Genomic DNA, 15,633 nt, shown 5'->3' on the forward strand with positions numbered 1-15,633 from the left:
TTTGAGTTATCTTAGCCTGCAGTTTCACTGTCCTCTCCTTATCTGCCAAAGCCCTTCATCACGACTGTACTTCAGTCAGTCTTTTTCAACTCTTCTTCCCCCTTGAAGTAATCACTCCCCTCAGGTCCACCATTAGAATGTGCTGTCCACTAAAGTATGAGCTTCGTGGGAACAGGGCTTGCCTTCTACGGTGTGATACCTGGCACGTGGTAGCTGCTCATTAAATATCTGATTATTGAAGTTAATCTGGGAAATCCAAGCAGAGTGCATTTGTCACTGGTTCTCTTCCTAATTTCCTTTCTTTCCTTGGCCCAGGCTAATAGATCCCGAGACCTTGGAGCAATCGTTTACTGTGTTGGTGTGAAAGATTTCAATGAAACACAGGTAAGATCATGGATTTCCTCGGGTTTGGAGCGCATTGAGCTTGTGAGCGATGGAGAACATGTGCAGTCAGTGCAGAGGGTGCATCAGCAGGATGAATACCCCCTCAGATAAGTTACTTTTCTAGCAAGGCTAAGCAGGAAGGAGTTACTGGATGTGTGAAGGATGCGAAGTCATTTGCTGATTGACTTGGGGTCTTCAACACAAATCATCGAGGCAGCATCTTTCTCGATTGACTTTCTCCATAAACATTAAATTGCCAAAATGTCAAAAGAGATCTGAATTAACTCGGAAAACTTGTTGTTTTGTTTAAACATTTGATTTGATAAGTATGATTTTTTTATTCAAATGACAAATGTTCCTTTTCATCCATTAAAAATGCAGTACATTTTCAAAACAAGAACATGGAAATAACTGGACAAGTGGGCAAAAAGGTGTGTACAGGTACACATAAGCAAGGTGTAAAAACTTGAGGAACCTAAAATAAGTGTTCCTCAGTGTAGTTCATAATTTCATTTTGTTTTAGTGGCATAGAAAAATGCTCATGATATATTGTTAAGTGAATAAAATAGGATTACAAAGCAGTGAGTATCTAGCGTATGCCCATTTTTAAAATAAATATATGTATATTTGTATAGAAAAGCTATGAAGAACCGTATCTATCAAATTGTTAATAAAGATAGATAGATGGATGGCTTATGAGTCACCTTGTTTTCTTTTTGTTTTAACTGTCTTTGATTTTCCTAAGTTTTTGCAATGAGTAAGTAGTACTTTTGCAGTCAGCAGAAACAATAAAAGATATATTTTTTTTAACCATACCTGCTGGCTCTCACTCTGACTGTGGCAATCACAGAACTACACAGAGATCTGGGAGTAGAAAAGCCCAGATAGCAGCTTCTCTTGCCCTTAGCATGACCCATCGCCAGGGCCTTTTCCTTAATGAACAGTTTGGGTGAAAGGTTTGGGTTCCCACTCCTTGGCCTCACCAAAGCTTGGATTTATTTTTAAAGTTGCTCTGAAAGGAATCTTGAGTCTATTTGATTAGAATAAAGTTACCAACAGGAATTTGGGTGAATGGAAGAAAAATAAGCCAATGGCCTATCCCTAGATTCATAAATATATCAACTCAGGCCAGACGTTCTTGAGGCTGGGCGCTTTTACCTTTGCTCCCAAGGAGAAAAGTATTAAAACAAACGTAAAAGTTGAAACGGACCCTCTGGGCCTGCTCCAGAAAGGCCCTGGTAAGCTCATTATTACAGAAGGCTTTTCAGGAAGACCCCTGAGCCCAGCAAGGGCCTCATGTTCCTTTGGGTTCTGAAAGTAGGTAGAGTCCCCCGAGCCCAGTAGCTTTCCTAAATTCTCCATGTCTAAGCCTGACATGTCTCCGTGTGTGTGTGTGTGTGTGTGTGTGTGTGTGTGTGTGTGCTGTGTGTTTGCTGTGTTCGCAGCTGGCCCGGATTGCAGACAGTAAGGACCACGTGTTTCCTGTGAATGACGGCTTTCAGGCTCTGCAAGGCATCATCCACTCAGTGAGTAGAGCACTTCCTCCATGACTGGACATCCAGGCACCTTCTGCCCCCAATCTGCTATTAATGCTCCAATCCATCTCTCCAAGGCTGGTGTTTTTCTACTGGAGAGAACATTCTTTCATGTATCTTAGTGTCTGCCGTGTCCCACCTCTCCCTTCTGCCTTTCATACATCTCTTTTCTCATTCTCCTGTGCCACTTCTACCCTACAATGGAAAATTAAAAATTGAGGGGGACCTGGCTCTGGCAGTGAACCAAGCTTCAGGCGGCTCTCTCAGTTCTCCTATGGGCAGACCATGTTCAGTCACAGGCTGCCTCCAGAGCACTTGCAGGCTGGACCTGTATCACTTGGCCATGGGAGACACTTTAGACCATGCTGCCCACTGAAATCAGCTGCAGAGCTTTAGAAAACACTGTCTGGGCCTGTGGTTGGGATGCAGCCTGGGTCTCAAGAATTCTCACCAGGTGGGTCTAATATGGAGCCAAGGTTGAGAACCACTGCTTTAGATGCATAATCCCAAATCATGCGCTCCAGTGTTCTCTAAGGCTTGTCACCAGCCCTCCTTTACACACACGCATGGCTTTCCTTGATGGTCAACAGGACGCTGGCTTCCGGGCCTCTCTTCTCTGCCTTCTACACACAGGCCAGACCCTTGGTTCCGCTGGAATATTGGATGCTGCTGGTCTTTAAAGCCTCAGCCAGCAAGCCAGTGTGCATACTGCACCTATGATGTCCAGAGGTGTTGTGGCTCTCATCTTTAGGTGTTGTGACCAGGCAGGCATCCCACAGTCTTCACTGGAATCTCCCCAGCCTCCAGACTTGGGGTCCCGGGTGCAAATTCAGAGCTCAGAGGATCACTGCTCTCTTAAGTTGTCAAGGGGTCTTGATCCAGGGATTACCAGCTGGGGGGTCAGTATCTGCTGGCTTCCCCAGACCAACCTAGGAGACCGGCTACATGGCTATGCCTCCATAATGCCTCTCTCTCCAAGGATTGCTAGGAGCTCCAACAGGGTGGAAAGCAGAGTGAGAAGTAAGAACCTTGGAGCTGGTCAGCCCAGAGTTTAAATGCTGGCCCATGCACTTACCACTTACAGATTCTTGGACCCTTCTTTCCTTGTTTGGAAAAAAGGACTGATGATAAGACTTACATCATAGGCTTGTTTGAGGATTACAAGTATTACTGGTGAAAATACCTAACATTTTTCAGGCACATGATAAGTATTTGAGGCATGTGACTAATTTTCTCTTCTGCTTCCCTTCCCTGTCATATGATGGGGATTAATACCATCTTACTTTAATCCTCTACGTTTTCTTGAATATGCATAAAAATCACCTGGGAATCATGTTTGCAATACACAACCCCAAGAGATTCTATTGCAGTCAGTCTGAATTGAAAGAACTTGCCTATTTTAAATCTGCATTTTTTAAAATAAATGCCACAGGTAATCTTTTAGAACATTGACATATGTGACCTCAAGTTTTCCAAATTGTAAAAAATAATCTCACCTCAGTTTGGGAGTTCCTATCTTAAATATGTACAGATGACAGTTATCTTATTCAAGATGTGTATGTTTGCAAAGAATAAAGACCCACTCCTTTCTTTAGCCAGAAGTAGAAATTACTGATAGGATAGAAAAGTATCAGACCCAAGTATGGGCCCACAGATGAAGGACCCTTGCTCTAAATTATTTCTAGGGTCACTGTGGCATATTGGACAATGTAAGCAACAAGAATTACAATAACTATATAAGAAAACAACCCAAGAAATGACAAACATGATTAGCAGCAGGATTTGATCATGAATTCTTTGGAGGCTCAGAAGTGAATTGTAATGGGCAGGAGCTTTCTTGAGAAGACAGGGCAGACCTGAATCCTTGCAAGACTAGGGGAGGGTGGTGGGTAGCACCAAAGGAGAGATGACATGTCCTCAGCCCAGAGGCTGAAGAAGAGCAAAGCATGTTCAGGGGACAACGACAGTAATACCTATTTATCTGCCAGGAGAGTTTGGGTGAAGGAGCAATAAAAAATAAGCGTGGACATTGGATTGGAACCAGATTGATGAGAACCTTGAAGGGGTTTTGACTCCAGCCTATGAGCAGTGGGTGTAATCACTGAAATAAGTGGTAGTTAAGATCAGGCTAGGCGTGGTGGCTCACGCCTGTAATGCTAGCACTCTGGTTGGCTGAGGCAGGTGGATTGCTTAGGTCAGGAGTTCAAAATCAGCCTGAGCAAGAGAGAGACCCTCTCTCTACTATAAATAGAAAGAAATTAGCTGGACTCTAAATATATATACATATAAAAATTTAGCCAGGCATGGTGGCGCATGCCTGTAGTCCCACCTATGTAGAAGGCTGAGGCAGTAGGATTGTTGAGCCCTGGAGTCTGAGGTTGCTGTGAGCTAGGCTGATGCCACAGCACTCTAGCCTGGGCAGTAGAGTGAGACTCTGTCTCGAAAAAATTAATAAATAAGAAAATTAAAAAAAAAAAAAGAAGATCATCTGATGCCAGTGTCAGTGTACATAAGAGAGAGACTGGGGACACCAAGAGGCAGTAGCCCAATCAGGAGGCAGTCATCCTGCCTTCACATGGCTGGATTCCCAACAGGGACAACTCTTCATCTGTTCAAAAGTTCTTATGAGTCATGTGCCCAACATCATGCAAGAGCTGGTTCCTACAAAAATAATAGAATCTTTCTATCTGCACAAATCAGTGTTTTCCTTGAATATTTCAGCCTTAGCAACTCACCCAAGCTCAATATGGGCCCAGATGCTTATAAAAACCCCCCAACCCCCAAATGGAAATATCTGTTCAAAGATGTAAAAGAAATTTAGCAAAACAGTCTCCCAAAAAGGGTAAAAAGAAAAAAATTTGAGACTTAAGTCTCCAAACTTTTAGCTGAATGATAACATTCTTGTGAGTTTTTATCTGGGAGTTATGCTCGTGGTTTTGATCCTTCCAATACTTGAAACCCATGTTTATGGCAGTTGTTAATTTGTTTGCTTGGACAGAGAAATAGGGACAAGCACAGCAGGCTCATCTTTCTCAAATCAGACAAATAATTATGGCTTAAAAGTTGGCTAACTATTTTTAAGAAGTAGGTTCATTTCCCCTTTTGGATACTGAAAAGAAAGCTTTCAATTTTCCCCCCATTTGGAGCATCTATTCCAGCTTGTTCCCATGAATGTTGCTTTGTGACTGGTTATTTTCTCATAAAATAGGACTGGGCTTAATTATCCAAAATAAGATTTCAGAGCAGCTTCTAAGAAGCTCAAATGGTTCCCAAAATTTCCTGCCTGAAGTGCCCATATCTTTAAACCTCAAATCAAGATTCAGGAGCTAGTATTCATTCATTCATCAAATACTCATTGAAAACCTTTTACGGCAGGCTCTGACCATTCAGTAACAACTAAAGCAGGTAGAGACCCTGTCCTAGTAGAGCTTACAACCTAGTGGGAGAGACACATAAAAACAAGTAAATAAATAAATATATGTGATTAAAATTATGATGAATGATATAAAAGAACTTACATGATCCTGAGATTACGAGTAAAGGGTTGACAAAGAACCCAGGTTCCTTCGAAGAGATGAACTGAGGAATGAAATGGAGCCATCCATTGGAAGAGCTTGGATAGAATGTTCTTGGCAGAGCATGGCCCTAAGATGGTGCATGGGAGAATGGAAGAGCAGTGCTTCCATTTACTCCAAGGACAATAGTATTTACTCCAAGGACATAGAGGAGTTAGCCAGATACAGAGTCTGTCAACAGAGCAATCAGGCTTGAAATCGAGACTTGGGAAACCTAGCCATCATGGCACTCTATCCACATCCTCTATGGGCGATGAATTAATACTCAGAACAAATAGTATTAAGGCCTGTGAAGAAGAAAAACCGCTGTGACTTGAGCATCTATCCGCCAGCTCCCCTGCTAGGCACTTAACCATCACTCTCTGATGAAGGATTTATTATCCCCATTTTACAGGTGAGGAAAGTGAGGTGCAGGAAAGTTGGATCAATTGCCCCATGTCTGCCCTCTCATCATGGTGGAATGGGGAATTTGAACCCAGGTCTGGCTCCAGAGATCATTCCCTTTCCATGATCATTGGCCGTAAAAGTCTGAGGAAATGGAAAATCACTGGATCACCGAGGCCTGATTACCCAGGGCTTAGATTCACCAAGACCCCAGATTCTCTGCTTCCCCAATCCAATGCTTGTGTTTTTGTCTTTTCACTGTTCCTCAATCGTTTCTCCTTCAGGAAGAAGTACTTATGTGTCCAATCTGTATAACGTATTAGTTTTCAAAGTGTTCTCACTTGTTTTCCATTTTAGTTTCTCAACTGTGAGAGACAGGGAAAAGGCAGAAGGAAATTAACAACTGTAGAGAACTTATTTGGCCACCAAACATTGCCCCTTTATCCCATTTAATATCATTCCATTTAAAAATCATAACAATGCTGGGAAGCAAATATTCTTATCCCCATTTTACAGATGAAGAAACAGAAGTTCAGATAACCTGCCCAAAAGCACACAGCTCTAACACAGGATTGGAACGCAGTTCCATGTCTTCAGAGCCCATGATTTCTCCTGCCCCTCTATCCTTAGGAAGGTAAAAATAATAAAAGCCACCATTCAGTGAGTTCTTAACCGTGTGCCAGGAACTGTGGAAATCATTTTACATAATCATCTCATCAAATCCTCACAAGCATCATTTGATACAGATACTATTACCCCTTCTTAGAAGTAGATACAGTAAGGTCAGAGAGATTTGCTAACTTGTCCAAGACTACACGCCATAGTGAGTAGTGATCCAGAATAGACCCAAGTCTGTCTAGAAGGTCCACGATGTGAATGCGCGACTGAATAATGTGAGCACGCCAGGAAGCAGTTCCATTTCAGAGAGGAAGACACTGAAGACCAAATATGTGAAGTGGCTTGATGCAGTTCACATGGTTATAGCAGAGGCAAGACCAGAATCCATGTGGCCTGATCCAAATGCATGGTTGGGGTCGGGGTTGCCTTTTGCTACTGGATGGAGAGCACCTTTGAAAATTTCAGTTACTGCTCAACGGATGAAGTTCCATCATCATGAGCAGCTGGCAACTTGACACAGGCTCAAAGGAACATCTCTTTCACGCTTGCGCAGTACTCTACCTCTAAGGACCATCATGGTTTTCCTATTCAGTTTTGCAGAAGATGGTGATAAAACTTTAAGAAAAACTCTGGATGGTTAGAAGATTGTACCCCTTTAAGCCAGTAAAACTGTAAAGGAGGAAATTAATTCCTTCGCCTTGTTCTATTGTGGCTTCCTCAGGGAATTTCCACTGACCACATCTGGTGAACTTAGCACCAGCCCTCAAGTGACACTATGAAGCAAAGATCCTGCAAGGATCCTGGGTCTTTGTTTGCCTTTTCAAAAGTGCTTCAGGCAGTGAATCAGGAACCTGCATGTAAGCTAGGTTCAGATAACAGTGAAATGGGTCAGCATCTTTGAATCCTGATACTTGGTCTGGTTACTGCTATGCTAACTCCTCCTCCAGCTGTCCCCACTTGGTGTGCAATTGAGGGCAGTGCCTGGAACCAGGAACACTGCCTAGGAGGAGAGCCCATAATTGCTGGCACCAACCCATCTCCATGTGGGAGCATTTCCTTGGAATAAATACTTAAGCCTACATTAGCCTTCCTAGTACTGAGAAGGTGAGTCAGCACATAGAGCCTTCTGCATGTTGGATCAACAGTAAACAAGTATTGAGCAAACACAACTATGTTTACGAGGATTTCTTGCAGGCTTTGCCATGGACTTCCATGTTATTGGGGAAACTGTAAAAAGTAATGAAACTGAGGAATAAATCTATTCCATGGTATATATAAATTTGTTTTATTTATGAAAACCAGATCTTGTGCTGATTTCTCTCTTCCACTCATGGGATGATGGAAGAAATATAACAATGTAATCTAGCCCAGGCCATGGCAAAGCTATGACAAAAGGCAACGTCTGTCTTCCAGGTTTCCCTTCTACCAACTCTTCCAAGACCCCACCAGGAACTGCTAAGGGTTTCCCTCCGGTCAAAATCTGTGTCCATTCCCACAGTCCTGGAAAGGGCCTGACTATTGAACTAATCCTCTTAGTCCAGGGCTAGCAGATGGGAAAGCACATTTCAGCTACAGCAGCTCTTGCCTTAAATCAGGCTTACTTGGCATTGGAAGGAACCCCAATGCCCATCCCTCCTCTGCCCATCTGAACCCTTCTAGGCCTGTCTCAACCTCAAGGCACTGCTCAGTATCCTTGTCTCCAAGGAGCCTGCCTTGCTCTCCCCACCATGAACTCTCCCTGCTCTAGTGGCACCAGTTGTTGGAACCATTTACTTGGCATTTGGATCTGTTCCATGCCCCATGCCATTCCTCATGCTCAGATGCTGAGTTATGCAATCAGAGATTGTCCCGCATGTCATATTTCCCATGGTGTCCAGCACTGTGCTTTGCATATTTATTAACTACGAAGCGGCCCAGAGGACTGTACAGCATTCATGACCCTGGGGAGACCTACACTACGCAAGTGGGCAGTTTGTGGCTCTGTTTCTTGTAAAGTCCCCTCAGTCCTTCCCTCACCCTCTCTTCCAAGATTGCATCTACAAAGGATGGCATTTTGGGCTCTGTTCACATTAGCAGGCCTAGATACAAAACATAAATAGAATCAATTGTAATTTCTGTCTTGAGCAGAAAATCTTTTTTAAAAAAATCATTTGCTTCAGCAGTCCTTAATTAGACTCAGACTTTGTAGCCATTCAGGCCAGGCATTATTTCTGTTCAGCTTATTAAAAAGGCCAAATGGAATACAATCTTGAAAAGGCTACAAAGATTACAGAGGGGTGTGTGCAGTTAATCCTCAGACCATTCCTGTTCCTCCTGCAGCTCCTCCTGTATCCAGGAATGTGGTGAGAGCCGTTGTAAAAGCAACAGCAGAATTTTGGAACAAAATTGGCTCCCAGGGAGGGCCTCTCACTTCACTGTGCAGGAGGTTAGCAAGCTCATCTTACTAAATAGCCACGTTTGGAGTTCACAGCTCTCTGAGCTTTTCTTCTGAAAACATGAGAGAAAAATGGTTTAGTGGGGGGGGGGGGGGAAGTGACTTTCCTCCCTTTTCAGGACCTTGTTTATCCCACACTCCTTCAAACCAGATTCTCATTGAGTGTGAAACTAACAGAGGAGAGTAGCATCTGTTTAAGCAATCTGGGTGCCCTCCCTCAGACAAAACCTTTGGTGTGTTTTTAGGACAAGCTCTATCATTTAAAAATTCATAAAGCCCTTAAAAATGTGCTTTTTGCAAATAAGAGTATTTATTTGGTATAATGTGTTAATATTAGTATACATAAGATCATAGTTGGACTCCAGAAAGTTGTGTGTATAATATTCAGTTTTTGTTTTAAAGTCAAATTCTATAGCACTGACATGGATTTAGGATAATGTCCATTGTTAACAATAGGCATGCCTATTGGTTTAAAATGTGGAGTGGAATTTAGTTAGTTATAAAAGGTGATTTTTTTTAACATTTCCTTAATAAATTATAGATTAAATTATCTCGAAAAATTCATGGGGCCAACATTGACAGTCCTCAAGGCGTGTGGGCCAGTTGTAAGTCACAAGCTGCCTGGCTGCTTCCAAAAGCACTGGTTCCCGAGCTTATCCAACGTGCCTTCTGCCATCGGCTGTAACAATGTGTGTGGCCCTGCAGTGGGAGCCTGAGCTCCATGCACCAAACACAGACCTCTATGTATCTCCCAAGTAAAGGGGGAATACAAAGCTACCTAAACGCAGATCTTAGACAGGGTTAAAATGATATACCTATGGCATTACTGTTTTAAAAGATTAGCAATTTAAAAACTGAGGTGTTGAAATAGTCCTCTTGGGAAAGCAGTTGCCAAAGCTGGTGGTGTTTAAGAAGAAAAGAGGGGTGTTACAAGATGCAGAATATGGACTTGTATTCAAAAGGCTGTGAGATTATACTTACAGGGAAAAAGGGAAACCTAGTATATAATATGCTATGATGCCAGTTTATGAAGCCATATGGGAAGTGTGTCATTTATTTATCTAATATTTCCTTAATTCCTACTATGTACTAGGTTAGACATTATGGATATAGTAAAAACAAGTCCAATCCCTGCCCTTGGAGAGTTTATAATCTAAAGACAAAGACCAATCAATAAAAATATATATACTGTAATATAAACTACAGGTAAGTTCTATGAAAGATTGTATTAATAGTTTATACTAAAATGTGGGTGGATACAGAGATATTTCATTGGTCAAATCACCAGCACTTAGGTGGCAGAAGTCATATTGATTTTAAAGTGACAGCGAGAGTGAGGTTAAGGAAAATTGCTAGGTTTTTGTCTTAGAGAACTGGACAGGTATAATTTACCAAATAGATAGCTAACCACTCTTGGGCCAGCCTACTTCAAGCCCCACCATGTGCTCTTCACAACAAAGAAGACACCAAGAAAGATTTTCCAAAAGATATGTGGAAGCAAAAGGCCTCTATACTATGAGTGTATAAAAGAGGGTGGTCCTATTTTAAAAAATCTCCAATAGGAAATGGCTAAATAAAGATTGGCCGTTTATTGATTTTTTGTTTTGTTTTAGAAAAAAATTAGGTGTGTCTAAGGTAAGGGAGGGGTTCCTCATAACTCTATGCAAATATTCATAATTCTTTAAAGACTCTTGAGAAATCTCTGCATGAACTGAGAACTTTATGACAAAAGATGTTAGATTTTTAGAATCCAAATAAATAAATTCATATACAACTGGGACTGGTCCACAATGGATTTCACTTTAAATATATTAAACAAGTCTTGTCACTTGGCAGAGTTTTTATACATCTGTTGCTTCTCCTACTTCCCCAGTAATCTAGGGAGGTTCAGAAAAGTAACCCTACCAGTAACAACATGTTGCATTTATTTAGTTCTTTATGGATTTCAAACATGCTTTCTCATCTATTTTCTCTTTGAAATCTGTCCAAAAGTTGGCAGGAAAATAGTATTAACCTTGGTTCAGTTTGTCTGAACTTTCAGCAAATATGATGAAGCTTAAAGCGGGGGTGTGGGAGATGGAAGCACATATGAACTGCAGCCCATGCCCAAGAGCAGCAGCAGTAGCAGTAGCAATGACAAATGTGACAGTAACAGCCACTACTGTTGAATATGTGTCAGACACTCTCCTGAGTGCTTTACTGCTGAGGTCGTTTCTTGGTGCCTTATTTTCATGAAGTGTACGTGCTGGCTGGCGGCCCAAGAAGTGTCAGCTAACCATGGATCAGTCACATCTGTTCACATATAGTTCTATCCATGAGACAAAAACCTGGTCAGTTTTCCTTGATCTCACTCTCTCCCTCACTGTCCAATCCAATATGAATTTTATCGCCTTAGTCAAACTGATTTTGCAAGCTAAGAATCTCTGCATTCATGTCTGTTCTTTCATGTAACCATCATATAGCCCCTTGACATCAGGGTTTTTCTTACCCCATTTTACAGAAGAGCAAACTGAAATTCAGAAGTTTGAAAACTTGCCCAAGTCCACGTGGTCAGTAAGGGATGGGGCTTGGATTTGAACATAAATCCAAGTCCAAATCTATTTTATCTGTCTTCAGAGCCCAAGTTCTTGATGATAATAGCTACCATTAGTTGAGTGCTTATCAGCTTCCTGGCACTGTGCTATGGGCTCTTCCTGCATGATCTCATTTAATCTTCCCAATACAACTTTATGCTAGTACTTTAGGTTGGGTAGGTACTATTGTTATCCCACTTTTATAGATGAGAAAATAGAGGCTCAGAAAGGTTTTGGAACTTGCCCAAGGACACACTGCTCATGAGTGAGTTGACCCAGGCAATTTGATTTCAGATTTCAAGCTATTGCTCAGTATGTTAAAATGCTTCCCAAAATTGGGATTCAGAAAAGTTAAAAGATTTGTCAAGGAACGTAGGTCAGGTAAGGGCAGGAGCAGGGCCAAGACCTAGCTCTTCACATGGGATTATACTTGAGGCACGCAATAGTCTTAGCCCTTTTTCCTGTACAGAACAATTATATCCTCACTTCAAAGGCACTCACCTCTGACATCACCCCAACCCTGTGTGAGTCCCTTCCAGTGTATCTAGGGCCCTTCAGCGATTCCCCGATGCTGTGTCTACACCTTCTCCATGGCTATCACTGTCTAGGGTAGGGAGGGAGCCTCCACGCCCCCACACACAAACAGCCTCCAGTCCCTAAACTGATCTGCTGTCTGCTGCAGTTCAGACAAACTGATTACTGTACAGTCTGGGCTGCTAATAACCAAGGGAACCCCCAAAATTCACCCAGTGCTGTTGTGACTTCCTACCTTTTGAAACCAGACATTTCAAACTAATAGGAACCACGGTCCCAGACAAATCCTGCCCATCCCCCCACTGATAAATTTTACTCTATTGGCTGTAATGCATTTCTTCCAGATGTTTTAAGTTAAGATTGGGAAAGCTGTGTTTTTACTGGATTGAATCACAGCACTTGGCTGACATTTTTTGGCCCTTCATGCACTCCTTAGATTTATCAGTTAACTGCAGACACTTTGAGAGAATAATAGAGCGTGTGTTTATTATGACAAACTTTGTTAGTGTGTCTTTGTGGTCAGAGATTCATGGGTGTTTCCTTTATTGATCCCTGGTTAGGTATTAGAATTGGTTTAAAAAGTTTGGTTCAAACTCAGGAACTTACATGGGTGAAAATTTCATGTATGTGTTTGGGGAATGAGAACAGGATCGGTCCAATAGCTCTTTTTTTTTTTTATTCTTGGACTGTTTTTAAATCTTTAGCTGTGGATGATAAAAATGATTTATAAGGAGATGTTAAATGCCTCAGGAATTGTATTTAAAACATCAAAAAATAGCTTTGTGTTGTTTTAATGCCACCGTTTAATAAGGTTCTCCCTCTGGGTTAGTTTTCTTTCTTTGAATGTGGCCTATTTGGAGACTTGTGCTTGTGGACAAGTGGAAGAGGGTGGTTTCCTCTCTCAATCATGACAACCACTGAAGTGTCCCATCAGGCAGGAAGAGCACAATGGCAACAAATTGGGGACGGATTGGGGAGGTGGTTGGGAATGACAGACAGTCATCACAATCCTAGCAAGCCACAGACCTACATGTGTAAGAGGCCAAAGAGACTAGATCAACCATAGGGAAAGAGAAGCCAGCAAGGAAACACGGGTACCCAGGATATATCCTTGGGGTCCCTTATCCCAAGTCAGACTGACAGCGAAAGGAAAGCAGGAGCTCAGTGTTGACACCAGCTGCCCAGAACAAGGTGTGTGAGGATCCCTGGGAGTCCAGAACATTCCCTTCCTGCCACAGTCAAGATAGGTTCAGGGACTAGTGAGGAAGTGAGGCTGCATCTATGTTTGAGGGAGTGGAGGACGGGGCAGGGAGGCTGGATAAGCCAGAGGCAGAGGAAATAAAGCAAAAGCTGAAGGAACAAGCTACTTCCAACTGTGGGATCAGGAGGAAGCTGAAAACAAATAGAAGAATCAAAGTACAAAAATGCCATAAAACTGTAAAGAATGAAGGTAAAATCTGAATTTTAGAATTGTCTAAAGAAGAAATGCTACTTCTTATGACTTTCAAGTGTATAGAGTTACCTAAAATACACAGTTGTAAGAGAACCTATTTCATTAAATAAATTGCAATGTTTTGGCATCTGTATATCAGATAAAGATCTTCTTAAGCATGTTTGTTCATTTCCTTTCACAATGCTTCTCTATAAGGATGCCTGGATTTCTCTCTGGAATGGGTAAATATTATCTCTTCTGAGAAACTGGTTTGTTTTTATTCCACAGATTGAAAAGTTCATAAATACTATCTGTCGTTTCCATTGGCTACTAGCAAGCTTGGAACTAAGTCTGCCCCTAGCAAGGAAATAAGTTCCTCACAGCATTTTTTTCTGTGCTGTTCTCACTCCTTGCATCATCTTCCCCTTATTTTCCCTTTAATCTGCCCCCCCATTTTAATTTATTGTATCTTTCATTTGATTGTATCTCACAGTGTATGTGTAACTTCAGCTGGAACAAAGAAGCACATATAAATAAATATATCAGTGCAAATAAATGGGTGTTTCCCAATGCTAAAAGATGCTTTGTTCTCTTACAGACTTTAGGTTGTATAATTACATCATTAGTTGCTTTAACAAATGCCCCTTTCATGAATAGTGAAGTGGTTTTGTTCAGCCCTCTGAACCATCTCAAATTCCAGATTAAGTAAGGCCCAAGTAAAGATACTGTATTTGTTGTAAATTAACTCCAGGTCCTATACTTGTTTAAAATACCTGGTTCACATTCTAGAATCAATATTCATCAAGAAGCAGGATTCATAAATGGCAGAGAGAAGCTTAAATACCAGGCAGATGCCCCGCTCTTGCCAGAAGCTTTCATTATCAACTCCCTGTGTAATCATGGGTTTGCCCCAGACTGCAAGGGACCTAAAAGACTCATTTGTGGAGAAGAGCATGTTGCCACTTAGTGAGGCTCCAGTGGTCCTCCTGAAGAGTAAAGCACAACACGCAGCCTTCAAAGCCTCTTCCAATATCTTTCCAGACTTTTCTAACAGAAAAGGAGCAATCTGACTATGCAGCTCCTGTGGAGAGTTGACTGTCTCCATTCTATCTCCTGCTTTCTCTACCATCACTCTTTTATTTTACTTTTCAAGCTCCTTTTGTTCCAGTTAAAGAGTTCTGTGCATTTCTAGTTTCTCACCTTTGCTCATGCCTTTTCATCTGAACCCCCACCTTCCCCTAACACACCCCCCTTCACTTGAGCCCTCCCCTCAGCTCCTGCCTCTTCCATGAGGCCCTTCCCAGTGTACCTGCTCCCAGTAATCTCCCAGTGAGCTCAGGAGATTCCACCGTCCCTTTACCCTTGAACCTACAACATATGACCAGCCGTTGTCATTTATTATTTCAAGTTTAAATCCTATTTCCATAACTATGTTAAACCTCTATGAAACTAGGACTGGCATATCCTAGGCTCAATAACTATCTGCCAACAGAACAAATGAATGAATGATTCTATGGCTTTTAGGACACCCACCAACATCTGTTAATAGCACAATCTGGCTCATTAAATGTTTAGCGTTGATGATAGTAGTAAAGATGTTACCCTCCCTCTCACCTCCCCAGTGCAATCTAATGTCCTTGAACCTTCTTATCTCTATCTCAATAGCTAAAAGAAAATCCTAATTCTGTTTTTAACAAAATAAGTCGTGCATTGACTTTTTAAATTTCCTCTCCTCCTAGATTTTGAAGAAGTCCTGCATCGAAATTCTAGCAGCTGAACCATCCACCATATGTGCAGGAGGTAAATTGAAATTAAATGCTAATTGCTTTCATGCAATTGATAATATTTTGAGTTCAAATCACACGTTTATTTCTTTTGTGGAGGGATAGGGGAGAGAAGCAGGAAGAGGGAGGGTGGAAAGAGGAGTAGAATGGCTAACTAAATCTGTTTCTGGAAATAAAGAAAAGACAGAAGCACATGTCAGTTTGAAAGTTTGAAAAAGTCTGTCCAAATTCTCTCCTTTCCTGGGACCTACTTATAAGGGAAGTGTGGAAATACTGGATTCCCACATCAATACTGAACACTGAGCCACCACCGCCACCCTGCATCTGGGTAGAAATGAAGTCACCTTTCTTCCTCATGACAGACCTGCAGATGTAAGATG

At 41.8% G+C, this 15,633-nt stretch overlaps 1 protein-coding gene across 2 annotated transcripts in view; it reads left to right on the plus strand.

Moving 5' to 3' along the window:
• Nucleotides 1-15,633, plus strand: part of ANTXR1 (ANTXR cell adhesion molecule 1) — a 230,633-nt gene that overhangs the window by 63,639 nt on the left and 151,361 nt on the right. For both annotated transcript variants that reach the window (XR_012918576.1, XM_012750117.2), the window contains exons 7-9: nucleotides 316-384; nucleotides 1,830-1,910; nucleotides 15,209-15,269. Coding sequence is in view for 1 of the 2 variants with exons in the window: in XM_012750117.2 (XP_012605571.1) it covers nucleotides 316-384; nucleotides 1,830-1,910; nucleotides 15,209-15,269 (211 nt within the window). In the remaining variant the exon portion in view is untranslated. The remainder of the gene's footprint in view (nucleotides 1-315; nucleotides 385-1,829; nucleotides 1,911-15,208; nucleotides 15,270-15,633) is intronic.

This window comes from Microcebus murinus, chromosome 3 (assembly GCF_040939455.1).
Source record: "Microcebus murinus isolate Inina chromosome 3, M.murinus_Inina_mat1.0, whole genome shotgun sequence".
NCBI lineage: Eukaryota > Metazoa > Chordata > Mammalia > Primates > Cheirogaleidae > Microcebus > Microcebus murinus.